The sequence below is a fragment of the Podarcis gaigeae genome, assembly GCF_964106915.1.
Source record: "Podarcis gaigeae genome assembly, chromosome: 14".
NCBI lineage: Eukaryota > Metazoa > Chordata > Lepidosauria > Squamata > Lacertidae > Podarcis > Podarcis gaigeae.
The window spans coordinates 25448436-25463436 of record NC_139690.1 but is presented as its reverse complement, the minus strand read 5'-3'; the positions used below and the strand labels follow the sequence as shown (position 1 = coordinate 25463436).

General features: G+C 44.5%; 1 protein-coding gene across 6 annotated transcripts; it reads left to right on the top strand.

Moving 5' to 3' along the window:
- Window positions 1-2380: 2380 nt before the first annotated feature.
- INTS14 (integrator complex subunit 14) lies at window positions 2381-14168 on the top strand. 6 transcript variants are annotated; one of them, XM_083713170.1, is made up of 13 exons: window positions 2381-2513; window positions 3208-3325; window positions 5767-6031; window positions 6196-6303; window positions 6918-7073; window positions 7324-7442; window positions 8777-8919; window positions 9415-9507; window positions 9918-10062; window positions 11236-11369; window positions 11716-11834; window positions 12788-12853; window positions 13804-14168. In XM_083713170.1, exons 3-13 carry the CDS (start codon window positions 5810-5812, stop codon window positions 14053-14055), a joined length of 1557 nt encoding a protein of 518 aa, XP_083569296.1. In that variant the 5' UTR covers window positions 2381-2513; window positions 3208-3325; window positions 5767-5809; the 3' UTR covers window positions 14056-14168. The 6 variants fall into 6 exon arrangements, with proteins under 6 accessions (XP_083569296.1, XP_083569300.1, XP_083569297.1 ...); XM_083713174.1 differs by having other exon boundaries at window positions 2384-2513; window positions 3211-3325; window positions 9921-10062; XM_083713171.1 differs by having other exon boundaries at window positions 2384-2513; window positions 3211-3325.
- Window positions 14169-15001: the final 833 nt, after the last annotated feature.

Below are 15001 nucleotides of genomic sequence, written 5' to 3'. Positions count from 1 at the left end.
TCTTTGTGCTCATTCTTTTGTCTTGCATTTATATTGAGGACAAGTAGTTGCAATGTTTCTCCATCATTTCCAGGATTCATAAGACTTCAGTAACCCTAATAGCAGTTTCCAGAGGGAGTTCAGTGTCTTGCAGCAAAACTCAGAGTCTCGTGACACCTGAAAGCCTAAGAAACTTAGAGTAAGCACAAGCTTACTATAGCATAAACTTAGTATAGGCCACAAATGCCTTATGTCAGAAATTTGTTAGTATTTAAAGTTCCACAAGTCTCATAATATCAGTGGATTTTTTTATAAATATAGAAACTCATATTTGCAGCCTGAAAATGTCCTTTATTACACTGAAACTTGTGTGGGACTCCTTTGTGAATTGCATGTCCCTAAGGCAGCTTCATGTACCGCAAGTATTTTTAAAAGCTCTAGTACCAGCAACATAATTGGATGATATTCAGTGTCTTAAAATATTCAGTAGCAAATATCAGAAGGGCAACCTGCACACCCCAACATTTCCTAGTTGAAAAAGGGCCTGCCTTTAACACCCTGTATTCCCTTGCCAAGCACCACATAAAACTTACAGTTTTCTGTAAGTCACTACTCTGCCTGCTCCATTTATTTAAAAAGTAGGTTTGTTTTCCCCACTCAAGAGCAGGCTTATGCTCAAGGAAGTAGCACTGCACTGAGGCCACCAAACCCGCAGGCAACAGCAAAGGATTCAGAAGCACAGTGGTACCTCAGGTTAAGTACTTAATTCGTTCCGGAGGTCCGTACTTAACCTGAAACTGTTCTTAAGCTGAAGCACCACTTTAGCTAATGGGGCCTCCTGCTGCTGCCGTGCCGCCGGAGCACAATTTCTGTTCTCATCCTGAAGCAAAGTTCTTAACCTAAAGCACTATTTCTGGATTAGCGGAGTCTGTAACCTGAAGCGTATGTAACCTGAGGGTACCACTGTACCGCAAGTAACCCCTCTGAATGAATGGAGAGTGAAAGGTTACTGGGGCAACCCAGTCAGATGGGCAGCGTATATTACTATTACTTTTACTATTGGGCTGCCATACGTCCTGATTTTTGGAAATCAGGCAAATATCCTGGAAAACCGGCAACGGAGGTTAAATTGTGCCGAAAATGCCTTCAAAAGCTCCCAAACTCCAAAATTCTTGTACCAGTGTTTGCTGGCATTTTTCATGGATGTATGTGTGAATAGGAGGTTTCAAATGTGGTCAAGGCAAGTGGCATGCATATGTACATGGATGTGATGTGGATGTTGGCAAGCTGCACTTTGTGGATGAAGTCGCCAGGCATAAGCTGGTGGAGGTAACTAGGTGATGCTGTTAGATGATGGGCATCCCACTAATTTTCCATTAAAAGAAACTTTCTAGGGATGTACAAAGGCAGTGAGGTTTCTCAAGACCACCGGTAAAAGCAATGAAAAGAAATGAAGGACTTAAATTTCTAAATAAATCTACTTTTAGTGTCCGTTCTATCATTTTCTTCTGAAAATGGGATATCAAATATCCGAGTTTTATGGTGCCCCCCCCATCAGTACACATGACGAGTGGACTGGGTGAGAAGCATATAATAAATGAATCAATGACTCTTGAGATGTCCTCCACAAAAGCACATAATTTGAGATTTCAACAAGGGCTAGAACCTCTAAATTCTTTTTCTATGATTTCTTTTTCTTGTATGACATATACAACAGAACCATCATTTTTAAGGCAACTCTTATCCTTGTCACAAGGCTGGCAAATCTGGAACCAAATTTAATAATCTGATAATGCTGATCATCTTAACTTGGACTTTGTACCTATTTTATAGTTTTGCTTTTTCACCTTTTAATTTGCATCTTTTGTTATAATTGACCTCTTTTTTATATACCGGTACATGATAAAATGAAAATAATCTTTACAAAAACAGGGGAAGCATGGACGCCCCCTCCCCACCTAAGGCTCTAGTTCCCCATTGCCAGATTCCCGTCATTAACACAGACTTTTAAAATTTATTATACGTAAGACACTCTGGGAGACATTTTGGCTGAAGAGTGGGATACAAATGCTCTAAATAAATAAATAATCCAGTGTATTTTGGAACATGCACATTCTTCTTTTTAAAAGAAAGTTATTAATTTTTTTTAAAAAAAAAATAAGGTTCCTTTTTTTTTTAATTGTAGCATAGATCTGCAAGCTTACTCCCCCTCCCGCCCGAAAAACCACCCTTCTCTGCATTCTAGAGATGCAAGGAAACCTGATCCCTGTACGTATTCAAAACCAAAAGCCGTGCAGGGAAACAGCTCCTGCTCTCGCGATTGATAACATGCCCTCCTCGGCCCTCGAGCTTCACTTGCCGCAACTGAGCGTGCGCGAGGCGAACCGAGCCGCGCGTGCCCAGTAAGTGCTTTGTAAGGGCCGCTTTCTAAAGCCGGCCCCAAAAGCTGCGATTAGAGCAGCAGCGGGGAAGGAAGTACGGGGTGGACCAACATGGCGGCCGTGCGCGGGTGAGGTCCCCATCCCGGATGAAAAGTACGATTTACACTCACACATCCCAACATAGTGGGGCTGGGAGCTCCCCCTTCTCTAATTAGACGGACCCCCCAGTTCCTTTTCCAGCCCCCTTTTCTTTCCCACTTCCTACGTGCCCCCACATACTTTCCCTCTTGTCCCCATAATGGGCATGATGATGGCTGCTGTTGTTTGTGTGCGGCTTCCTTGATCAGAGCCAGGCAAGCCCCTTCCCCGAGCTGCTCACGACCTAAAAGAAACTACCAGCCACCATGGCTATACGTTCCCTCCACTGTTGGGGAGGGACACACACGTGTTGGGCTCAATGGTGGAGCACCTGCCTTGAGTTCTGGGGGGTCCCAGGCTCGGTCCTTTACACCCCCGGGTGTGGTTGTGGGGGTTGGGGAACGACTGCTGGCCCGAACCCCTCGGTAGGCTGCTGCCAGTCAGTGTAAGCAATGCAGAACTGGATGGACCTTCATAGTGTGGCTCTGTGTATAAGGCAGCTTTCTGTTTTCTACGACAGCATGCCTGTTTCTGGGAATTGCATGTGGGGAAATAGTGCTGCTTTTGCACTCAGGTCCTGGTTAGGGGTGGGGTGTCCTTTTGGGGTACCTAGTTGGCCACTGTGAGAACGGGATGTGGGGCTAAAAGGGCCACTGGTCCAATAGAACAGGGAAATTCTTAACATTGTTCTCTTCTTTTGTTGTTAAAGCAGTCACAGCCGAGGAAGAGACAAAGGCAGCTAAGGTGCTAAATGTGAGCAAACACACCTAGGTTTGCTTCAGACTCCATCGCACAGTTGGGATGCAGCCAGAAGCCACAGAGAAAAGGTGAGTTTGTGAGGGTTTTGACAAATGGGAGAGAGGTTGCAAGCTTCTCAGGACGTATTTTCTGCATATATAATTCCTCCTTTTTCCCCACACTAACGTGGTGCTTCATGGTGCTACAAAACCCCTTGTTGGCTTTGCTGCAGCATTGCTACCCCTTTGGAATTCACTCTTGACCCCCATCTTAGATTCAGAATGTCACCAACTTATTATTAGGTAATGTTCCACCAATTTGCCTCTTCCCTCAGATTCTTCTTACCATCCCTTGCACTCCAAATAGGTGCTGCCTCTCTCCTTTTCTATGCATTTTCTGGCCTCTTTTATGCTATCTACTCCCTTATAGGTAATGTACTGCTCTTCCTTCACTAATTTTCCCCTTCTCAGATTTCCTTTATTATCCTTAATTGGCTTGCTCTGCTTGTGTTGACCATCCCTCAACCACACAGTGCCAGCATGCATATTTGTAATTCTTCCATAGGTTCCTTTTTTGTTTTGTTTTAATATTTATTTTATTTATTATTATTACATCAATAGCTGCCTCTTAGCAAATGCTTTCTGGGGAGCTCACTCTCTGGTTCCATTTCTCTCTTTGCAACACCACCTGTTTATTTATATAACAGTTTTTGGCCCTGCCCTAGGTAGTGAAAGTGAAATTAGTTGTTTCTAAGATTATTTTATTATCATTTCCTTGGTGCATTAGTCTCCTACTAAAAGTTTAAACAACTTACAAAAAGGCTAGAAGCCAAAAAGTCGTAATATTTCAATAAAATTATTCCAACAATCCACAAGGAAAACCTTTGAGTTTAGTGTGATTTGCAGGAGGTATTATTATATATTTAATTTGAAAAAGGTTAAAACTGATGGGCAAAAAGCCCAGGATTAAATACAAAATTCTTACTGATGTGAAAGAGAGAGGGGGGTTTGCCCTGCCGGACTTTAAACTATATTATGAGGCGGCAGCTTTTTGCTGGCTGAAGGACTGGCTACTTCTTGAGAACACAGACATCCTAGATTTGGAAGGATATGATAATGCTTTCGGATGGCATGCATACTTGTGGTATGGCAAGGATAAAGTACAAAGGTCGTTCAAAAACCATATTGTCAGAAAAGCGTTGTTTAACGTTTGGGTCAGATATAAAGATCTTTTGGAGACTAAAACCCCAAGGTGGCTTTCCCCAATGGAGGCTAAGGCCTTAAAAAAGCTCAATATGGAAACTAACTGGCCAAAATACTGTGAAATTTTGGAGCAAGAGGGAGATAAATTGAAATTGCAGAGTTATGAGAAACTTAAAGATAAGGTCCGTGATTGGTTACATTATTTTCAAGTAAGAGAAGCTTATAATTTGGACAGGAAAATTGGCTTCCAGGTGGAAAAATCGAAACTAGAAACAGAATTGTTAGAACCCAGTGTCAAACTACTGTCTAGAATGTATAACTTGCTGCTGAAATGGAATACTGAGGACGAAACGGTTAAATCTGTCATGATAAAATGGGCACAAGATATTGGTCATAACATTATGTTTGCTGACTGGGAACGGTTGTGGACCACCGGTTTGAAATTTACGGCATGTACTGCCATAAGAGAGAATATTATGAAAATGATATATAGGTGGTACATGACCCCAGTCAAGCTAGCAAAGATATATCATCTGCCTGATAACAAATGTTGGAAATGTAAAGAAACAGAAGGAACCTTCTTTCACCTTTGGTGGGCCTGCCCGAGAATTAAGGCTTTCTGGGAAATGATATATAATGAATTGAAAAAAGTATTTAAATATACTTTCTTAAAGAAACCAGAGGCCTTTCTTCTGGGTATGGTCGGCCAATTGGTGTCAAAGAAGGATAGAACTTTTTTTATGTATGCTACAGCAGCAGCGAGAATATTGATTGCGAAACACTGGAAGACACAAGACTTACCCACCTTGGAAGAATGGCAGATGCAAGTCATGGACTATATGGATTTGGCAGAAATGACCGGCAGAATCCGAGATCAAGGAGAAGAGTTGGTGGAAGAAGATTGGAAGAAGTTCAAAGTTTATCTAAAAAATTACTGCAAAATTTATGAGTGTTAAAGGCAGTGTAAATGAAATAATGGGGGTTCCAGTGATTAAGATAAGTAAGAATACAAAGGGAAAGATAAAGGTTAAAAATGAATATGAATGAGTTTGCTAAAAGATTTGTTAAAGTGGAATACAAGAAGGGAAGGTGGGAGGAAGCAAAGAAAATAAGGTTTTGAAGATGATTAAAATGAACCAGAGTTTTCTTTTTAACTTTTTATTAGTCTTTTTATGTTTTGTATTTTTCTTTTTTGTGATTGTTGATGTTGTTTGTGTTTTTGATGTTTGTTGCTTGTTGCCCTTTTATCTTTGTAAAACCTAATAAAATATCATTCCAAAAAAAACACAAAAACTGATGGGCATTTATTTCCATTTCTTCCTCCACAGCAATTTCCTCTTGCACATTTGATAGAACAAAGAAGGGGACACCATGCCGACTGTGGTGGTGATGGATGTGTCCCTCTCAATGACTCGGCCTGTCTCAATTGAGGGCTCTGAAGAATATCAGCGGAAACATCTTGCAGCTCATGGCCTGACGATGCTGTTTGAACACATGGCAACCAACTACAAACTGGAATTCACTGCTTTGGTTGTGTTTTCATCCCTCTGGGAACTGATGGTTCCCTTCACAAGAGACTACAATACGCTCCAGGTACAAAATATAAAGGCAGAGAATGTTTTTGTTGCATGGTAAATATGAATTAGGACTGATTGTCATTCTCAAAACTCCAACTCAGTCCAGTATAATTGAGCAGCAAGTTGCATATAGAGTATTTTTCTAACCCCAGCCAACTAGTATGTAACTTGTGTTGACAGGAAGCCCTGAGTAATATGGATGATTATGACAAAACATGCTTGGAGTCTGCTCTGCTCGGGGTTTGCAATATTGTGCAACAGGAATGGGGGGCTGCCATTCCCTGCCAGGTAAGATTTTAGACTATTCCAGATGATGACTGCTATAAATTAGGGTCCAGGATTGAGCAGACTACATACAATTGCAGTAAACAACTTCACATCCTGGTAAGGTGTACTAAGCATTCCCCTTTTTTGTGAGCAAGGAGTATCCTGTCAGAAAGTTATCCTTGCCACTCAGTACTTTCTATTTGCCTCTTTTGCCTCAGAGGAGTATTAGTTGAAGGAGCAGGTTGTATCTCTGAGGTTTCCTTTTGGCCTAAGAGCTTCTAGTTTTTCAGCCCTTATTAAACACTGTCACATCCTGTATAATTCTAATGCATGGGGGCCTTCCTATAGAGGTTCACATGATGTACTACTAGCAAAGAGAGGCCTGAAAGCACATTCAACCTCACATGGGAAAACACCCCAAGGACTTGGGAAAGAAATAATGATTTTGTAGGCTGGCCTTTCCAACAAGTCTTAGTTAAGCTGTTATAATTCCCATATTGCAGGTGGAAAACTGAGAATGTGAAATCTCTGACTGGTGCTTCTGTAATCGACTAACAAGTGTTTGCAGCATGGGATAGTTTTTGGAGATCAACATGTTTGTTGGGTCACTGCTTCTCTTGTTCCCTCCTTGCTAGGTTGTCCTTGTTACTGATGGCAGTTTGGGCATTGGAAGGGGCTCTCTCCGACACTCTTTGGCTACTCTTGGCCAACGAACTGAAAGCAACCGGTTCCCTCTGCCTTTTCCTTTCCCATCAAAGCTATACGTCATGTGCATGGCCAATCTGGAGGAGGTGAGTCCCCTTTGGCTTTAAACAAGGTTTGCTTTTGGTTTGTCTGCAGAAGCCAAACCACAAGCCTGAGTTTGGATTTTATGATTAGATAAATTATGGATTAGCTCACAGCAGTGCAGCAGCAGCAAGACCAGAGAAGCAGAATGGGGCAATCGCCTCTCCAGGAAGCTGCCTGCTCGCACACAGCTATAATTTAGCATTACATGCAACTGGGACACTGTATGTGAAGTTGTGCTTTCTTTTGTTAAAGCTCCAGAGCTCAGATTCTTTAGATTGTCTTGAACGGCTCATAGACTTAAACAACGGAGAGGGCCAGATTTTTACTATTGATGGACCCCTTTGCTTGAAGAATGTGCAGTCCATGTTTGGGTGAGTACACCTGTGATCAGCATTGCTGTGTAAATGCTATCCTTCAACACAGAGTCTTGCATGACATGGTGTGGGTTTGTTTCCTTCTCTTCCTACCTAGCGCAGATAAGTTATTGGGTAACTTTTCCACCAATATAATTCAGTCTTCTGATGCTAACGTGTCCTCTGCCTTTCAGTTGTGACTATTATCCCTTCTTGTTTGTCTGCAAGGTTAGTTTCCTCCACAGTCCTGCCCCCCCCCAGTAATTACTAATATTTGGTGGTAATTATCATAGACACATAACGTTTGAAGGGACCCTGAGGGTCATTTAGTGCGCTCCCTTGAAATTCAGGAATCTCAACTAACGCATCCATGACAGATGGCCTTCCAGAATTAGTTCTATAAACATTGAGTTTCAAGGTTTTTTGAGGAGAAAATCAGGAATGGTCACAGTCCAGCCACAGTTAAGTACAAAGTCTCACTAATGTTAATACTTTGATGAATTGGACTTTAAAATGCTTAACTTTGGCTGGCTGGTGCTCCAGCTGCCATGTTTGCTCCAAAGTACAAGATAGATAAAGTAAATGAAATGAACAGATAAGATAAGACATAAATTTTGGGAGGAAAAGATCATGAGTTGCACACAATTCTGTTGGCAGGATAGTAATTTAATCATATGAGCATTGCTACATAAATTGGCTTCTCTATGAATCCTCCATTCCCCGTGCTTCCAAAGCAGAGCTCTCCAAATTTGACAGATAAAACTCTTGGAATTGTGGTTTTCCATGTACTGCAGGAGATTTGTTGTCGTTGGCACTCTTAGAAACTACAGTGCCTGCTTCCTTAATGGAGTCTATGGCAGCTTAAGCTAGTTTAAGACCAGTTTAACTGTGTAGCTATGTCGTAGAGAACTAGGATCATAAGAAACTGCCTTATCCTTACACCACGTTTGCCTATCTAGCTCAGTATTGTTTACACCAGCCTTTCCCAGCCTTTGGTCTTCCAGATGTTGGACCACAGCTCCCATAATCTCTATTAGCTGTGGTGGCTAGAGTCTTTCCCTGCCTACCTAGAAGTGCCTTGGATTGAACCTGGGAGCTTTTACCACTGACCTATCTTTTAACTGGTCTCCCGGCATCATCTACAAAGGGCCTTATTTATCTTATGGCCACTTTCTTTCTGATGAAAAAATTCCTGTTGCTTGAAAGCTCACATAATTCTTTGCAACTCGAAATGAATGGTCAGGCAAAAGATGTCTTGTTACCAGTCTTCCCACCCATTAAACATCATCCAAACAAGCTCCTTCTTGTTTGGGTTTAACTTTTGGTTTTAATGATAAGCTCTCTTGTTCTAGAAAGCTAATAGACGTGGCTTACACCCCCTTCCATGCTGTTCTGAAATGCGGCCATTTGTCTTCGGATGTGCAAGCCTTTCCAAGGCCGGAGCCTTTCATTATAGATGAGGAAATCGATCCAGTCCCTAAAACAATTAATACGGGTAAGTAGCTGCTTCTTTTCTGGCAACGACTTTGATTTAGCTCCTCCTCCTCAGCAGTTTCTTCCTCTGACTTGGGCTGTGGAATGTAGCCATCCGTCCCACTTCTGACACTTAGTATTGAAAGCTCTAAATGACTCAGGCCCCAAAGATGTGGAAGACTGCCTCCTTCCCTATAGACTCTCTCAGGGGTTGTGATAATCAGAGGGGGACTTCTTGGTTGTTCCACCACTCTCAGAAGCTTGAAGGAGGGTGGCCCAGGAGAGGGTATTCTCAGTGGCAGGCCCCAAGCCTGGGATTTGAAAGTGAGGGTAAACCACTGTGGTCTGGTAGGATTCCACATTGGAATGGTCCTGGTCTTATTTTGAGAGGGCCAGGGGCATCTGTGAGATGGTGTGTTCCTGTTTAGATATTATGTGGGTGTGTGGAAGAAATCCCCAGCTGACATGTTTTTTGAAATCTGATCCCCTACCTTCTCTCTGTTTTTCCCCCTTTTAGATTTGGAAATAGTTGGATTTATTGACATAGCAGATATCTCCAGTCCCCCCGTCCTATCTAGGCATTTGGTGTTGCCTATTGCTCTCAACAAAGGTGAGCCCTTCTGCTTTCTCCCTTCCCCACACCCAGCAGTGACAACTCTGTATTTTTAGTCTGTTGAGCACTGATCTGGGCAGTGTGTGGTGTGTTGTATTGGTTAGAGTCCTGGGCTAGGACCTGGGAGACAAGGATTCAAATCCCCACTTCACGATGATGCTCCCTGATTGACTTTGGGAGCCAGTCACGATCTCTCAACCTAGCCTATCTTGCAGGATTGATAAAGGGATGAAATGTGGAGGGGGAGAACACAAACTTGAGTTCCTTGGAGGAAAAAAGTGGGATATAAGCATAACAAAAAATGATATCCAAGCAGTAGTAGTAGTAGCAATAACAACAACAACAACCACACCACCCCAGTGAGAGGAGGCAGGTTCTGATAGTGCCTTATTTTCCCTTTTCCCTAGAAGGAGATGAGGTGGGTCCTGGGATTGCTGATGAGGTTGAAGACGAGAATTCGGCTAATCAGATAGCGGGCAAGATCCCGAACTTCTGTGTGTTGCTTCATGGGAGCCTGAAAGTCGAAGGCATGGTGGCTATTGTGCAGTTAGGGTATGAAGGGTCCGGGGGATGCGGGGGGAGGCTCGTGGTTCTGGAGAACAAATATGTTATTGGCTAAAATTGTACGTATTTGGGGCCAGTGATTGATGTTCAGTTCTTTTCAGTATTGGAAAAGGGAGACTGGATTTAACTACCAGATGTCCTTGATGGGCGACTTATGTCTGCCACAACAAGGCAGGGGTTCCAGAAGCTTCTGAAACAGGGGTGGGAAAGCCTTTGTACTGCCTGAGGGCCACATTCACTCCAAGTAATCTTCCAGGGGCTGCATATCAGTGGTGGGCAGGGTCAAAGGCAAACAGAGGATGGAGCAAAACAGGCAGTTCTTGCCATTAAAGACAGTAGGTAACATGCCAGCCACAGAAAACCCAAGAGGTTTCTACACTCGCCCACATATCCCTGTAGCCAGGCAAAAGCCCTCAAGGAGGGGGTCACAGAGCAGGGCCAGCATGGGGACGAAACCTTGGTAAGAGTCACAAGGGCCACATTTGGAAACTTCCACAGCAGAGGACCAGTCTTGGAACAAAGTGACCCTAAACATTTCCTGAAAATTAATAGAAGAAGAGGGCAGGTAGAAGTTTGTGAAATAATGCCTGGCATGGAGAAAGTGGATAGAGAAATGGTTTTCTCCCCTCTCTCATAACACCAGAATGCATGGACATCCAGTGAAGCTGAATGCTGGATGATTCAAGTCAGATAAAATAAAGCACTTCATTCAGTGCATAGTTAAGCTATGGAAATTGCTCCCCCGGGAGGCAGTGATGGCCACCAACCTGGATTGTTTTAAAAGAGGACTGGACCAATTCATGGAGGAGAAGGCTGTCAATGGCTACTAGCCATTACGGTTAGGCTCTGCCTCCACAGTTGGAGGTAGTAATGCTTCTGAATACCAGTTGCTGGAAACCACAGGAGGGGGAAAAGGACTTGGGTCCTGCTTGCAAGCTTCCTATTGGAGCATCTGGGTGGCCACTGTGAGAACAGGACTGGATGGGCCATTGGCCTGATCCAGTAGGCTGTTCTTATGACAGATCACTTGTGACTTCTGTCTGTTCTTGTAGTAGTGAGAAGCTGCAGGGAAAGGGAATGCCCAGCCCAAGGTTGGCCAGGGTGTTTTCTTTTGAGCAAGAATGGTAGAACTGCTTGTGGATGTTCTGCTTTTCTTTTCAGCCCTGAATGGTATGGGATGCTGTATTCTCAGGCTGACAGCAAGAAGAAGTCCAACCTGATGATGTCTCTCTTTGAGCCAGGTCCGGAGCCTCTTCCTTGGCTGGGGAAGATGGCCCAACTTGGCCCCATCTCAGGTAGGGGTCATGCCTGTCTGAATGGTTCTAGCAATCCCTTCGGCGTTTGAGACATTATTAGTCTTCTCAAGCCCATTTCCTCCCCTGTTGGGTCCATTCATTTCAGTGAAGGCTCCAGATGTAGTTCCCTCTTTTTGCTCACAGAACTGTCCCAACCATTGGTGTGCAAATGGTGAGGTTCTGTGCACACAGGTGTGCATGTTCCACCTTGGATCAAGGGCTCTTGTGTCCTGCGTATCTCTTCGCAATTTTTTAGAGTCCCCTTTTCAAGCATCCAGTCCATATGTTCAGTTGCTTTGCTTGCTTGGAAGTGGTCTCGTTCTTCAGCGATTCGTTTTCCTTTCAGATGCTAAAGAGAACCCATATGGCGAAGACGACAACAAGAGTCCCTTTCCGTTGCAACCCAAGAATAAACGCAGCTATGCACAGAATGTAACAGTGTGGATTAAACAAAATGGCCTCCAGGTGAGCAGAGGGCTGAATCAGTGGGGTAGCGTGGGTTATCAGCACTCGGGGCAAGGCACGTAATTTGCGCCCCCTAACCCGTGGATTTCCCTAACCCCCAGATGTTGTGCCCGGTGCGGCCAGCCCCCCCTGCACCCCCCACGCTACGCCACTGGGCTGAATTCAAAGCCCACAGCAGGCATCCACTTTCTCTTGTGCTCCCAGGTCTCTCTGTGGGAGGGGATTCTCAAGAGGCTTTCAGTTTGATAGACGCTCCACAGTGGGGGGGAAAGCCCAGAAGGTTGAGCCCGTTTTCTTGAAATGCCACTTTTTTGCAGCCCCAGGGCACATGGAACAGGCTTTTACACCAACCTGCTGCTGGACAACAGCTGTGGGCAGTAGGACTTATGAGTGCTGAACCAGAACCTGAAAGACCAGGGTTCAAGTACCTCAGCATAACCTACCTCGCAGACTGGTTGTGAGGATGAAATGGGGAGGGACAGAACCACATATGCCCCCTTCAGCTCCTGGGGGGATGGGGGAGAGGTAGGGCTGTAAATGCAGTAAGTGAAGCCTCATGAAATTAGACCAGAGTTCAGCTCCTGGTCTGCTCCTACTCAGTAGACTCAGGCAAGATGTACTAATCTCTCTGCCTCAGTTCTCCAGCCATAATAAAAGAATGAAGACTGTCTGGAGGTTTCTGTTGGTGCAAAAAGCGGGTGGCTGGCTTCTGGAGGTGGGCAGATAACCTTGGTGCTCACAGGATTCATGTCAGCCTGCTGTCAACTTCTGGTACAGTTCCAAGGTTTCTGAGCAGTAAAGCGTATTCCCCATTAAGAATGCTACCGTGCAGGAAGGGGGTTTGAGGGCGTGTGGTGGTGAAGTTGTCCTTTTTTTGTACCTGTAAAGGGGATGGGGGATGAAGTTTCAAGCTCCAGCAAGCCAGGCATATTTTCCTTTTCCTTTCCCTGCAGACAGATGTGCAGAAGATACTTAGGAATGCAAGGAAGCTCCCTGAAAAAACACAGACCTTCTACAAGGTGAGAGCGGCAGGCTCCCGTGGCACCCTGGTCTCCAGGGACTCTTTTGCACAGGCGAATAAATTGCAACTCACCCAGTGCTTTTTCTTCCCTGGTAGAACAGAGAGAGCTAGTTGTGTCTTAGCAGCAGTGAGAGGTGGCATAGTTGGCTTAGAGCAGCTGTTCTCCAGCTCAGGGCTGGAGAGCCCTGGTTTGTACTTGGTTGGTTCAGAGGTTTCTCAGTGGAGGAGTCAGTAGCTGGAGGCTGACTTCCCATGTTACGTGCAGTTGTGTGTGTTCTGAAGCGCACTCTTCGTTTACATACAATGAAATAGCCAGTGTTCTGCTTAAATGAACTGTACACCTTCAGAGGTGCACCCCAGGATCCTATGCAACATGCACAGATCCTTGGCAGACAACAGCAGCGTGTATGCTCGCTACCCAGTGAGACAAAGTGTAGAAGCCTCTGGCCTTAATGCATTTAAAACAGGGATAAGGAATTTGTGGCTCTCCAGATGTTTAATTCAACACACACACACACACACACACACACACACACATATCTGGAGAGCCCCACGCATCCCCTATCCTTGATTTTAGAAGCACCCATTTAGAGGGAATGATTAACTCATTCTACTTTAATGTTGCATTAGACTTTTTATTTCCCCCCATTCAGATGACATTATAATTTTAAGACCTCCCAGTACTGCACAAGTGCTTGATTAGAAAGTGTTCTCTCTCCAGGGGAGGCTGGTCCACTAGGGAGAATGGGGAACAGTAAAAGATCGCACTGGCTGTCAGCTTCCTCCTCCATTGTCTCAGGGTTGCACTTGTAGAAAGTTGGGGAGGAAGTCTGGGATAAAACTAGAATTAAGTTGACTCAGGCTCCACCTACTGTTGGCCTCCTGCGTTACACCCTATCAGTCTCAACTGACACCAACACTGCTGTCTCTCTCTTAACTCCTTTCTAGGAGCTGAATCGCTTGCGAAAGGCAGCCTTAGCCCTTGGGTTTTGGGACCTCTTGAAAGGCGTAGCAGATATACTCGAAAGGGAATGCACCCTCCTGCCAGACACAGCCCACCCAGATGCCGCCTTCCAGCTTACCCATGCTGCTCAGCAGCTCAAAATGGCAGGCAGTGGAACCTCGGAATATGCCACCTATGACCACAACATCACACCTCTGCAGACAGACTTCTCCAGCAGTGGGACGGAGCGCCTGTGATGACCCTCTAAAGCGAAACTTTGACCATCATTGATTGTTTTCTTAACTGTTGTATTCCAAGCTTGCTCTGTAAGAGCAGACTGGACTTAATTATTAAATTTGTTACATTTTCATCCCTCTTTCCTTCCTATCACAGGCCCTGAGGAAGGGAGAATTTAGAAATCCCTAAAGCAATGCAGTACTCCTTCCTATCACAGGCCCTGAGGAAGGGAGAATTTAGAAATCTCTAAAGCAATGCAGTACTCCTGAAAGCCGTCATACCCTTCCAAATGTTTCCTGAACAAGGAATGTAAAAAGACATCAACAGTGGGGACTTCTGCACCATGGGGCTATTAGGTAAACGTACAGGCCATGTGTCAGTTGCAGAGATAAATCTTTCCCTGCACTTTGGTTCGACAGCACTAAGATTGGACATAGCTCCCATGGCTTGAATAGTGAATCAGCTGGTGTCATTTTACATCAGGTGATTGACTGCTGGGCAGCCCTGCCCCCCGTCAAAACAGCTTATAGAGGATGGTCTGGAACTGGCTGGATCAAGTCCCCCACCTCTGCTCTGGAGAGAAAGTTAGGACAACTCTTTTTTCTGGAAGCTGGGCTGTGTAAAGAAAAGAAAAAAACCAAAAACAAACCCTGCTGCTATTTAAACAGTGTGACTGGCATGCACTTTTGATGTACGTTTAAGAGTCTGGTTCTTAAACTTTTTGAATTCCCCACTCTAGTCATTCATTTCACATTTTCACAATGACTGAACTTTGATATCGATGGTGAATTGCAACAGCCAGAGCTCAGAATTCTGTTTCTATTAACTGGCAGGTTGGAGGGGATCTGAGTAATGTCATATGCTGTTGAACTGACTGGAAGCGATGCCCACAAAGAGGAGTGTGAACCCCCTTGTAGATCAGGAGGTTCAAGAGATACATTATGCAGGTGTAAAGCTGTAAGGGAA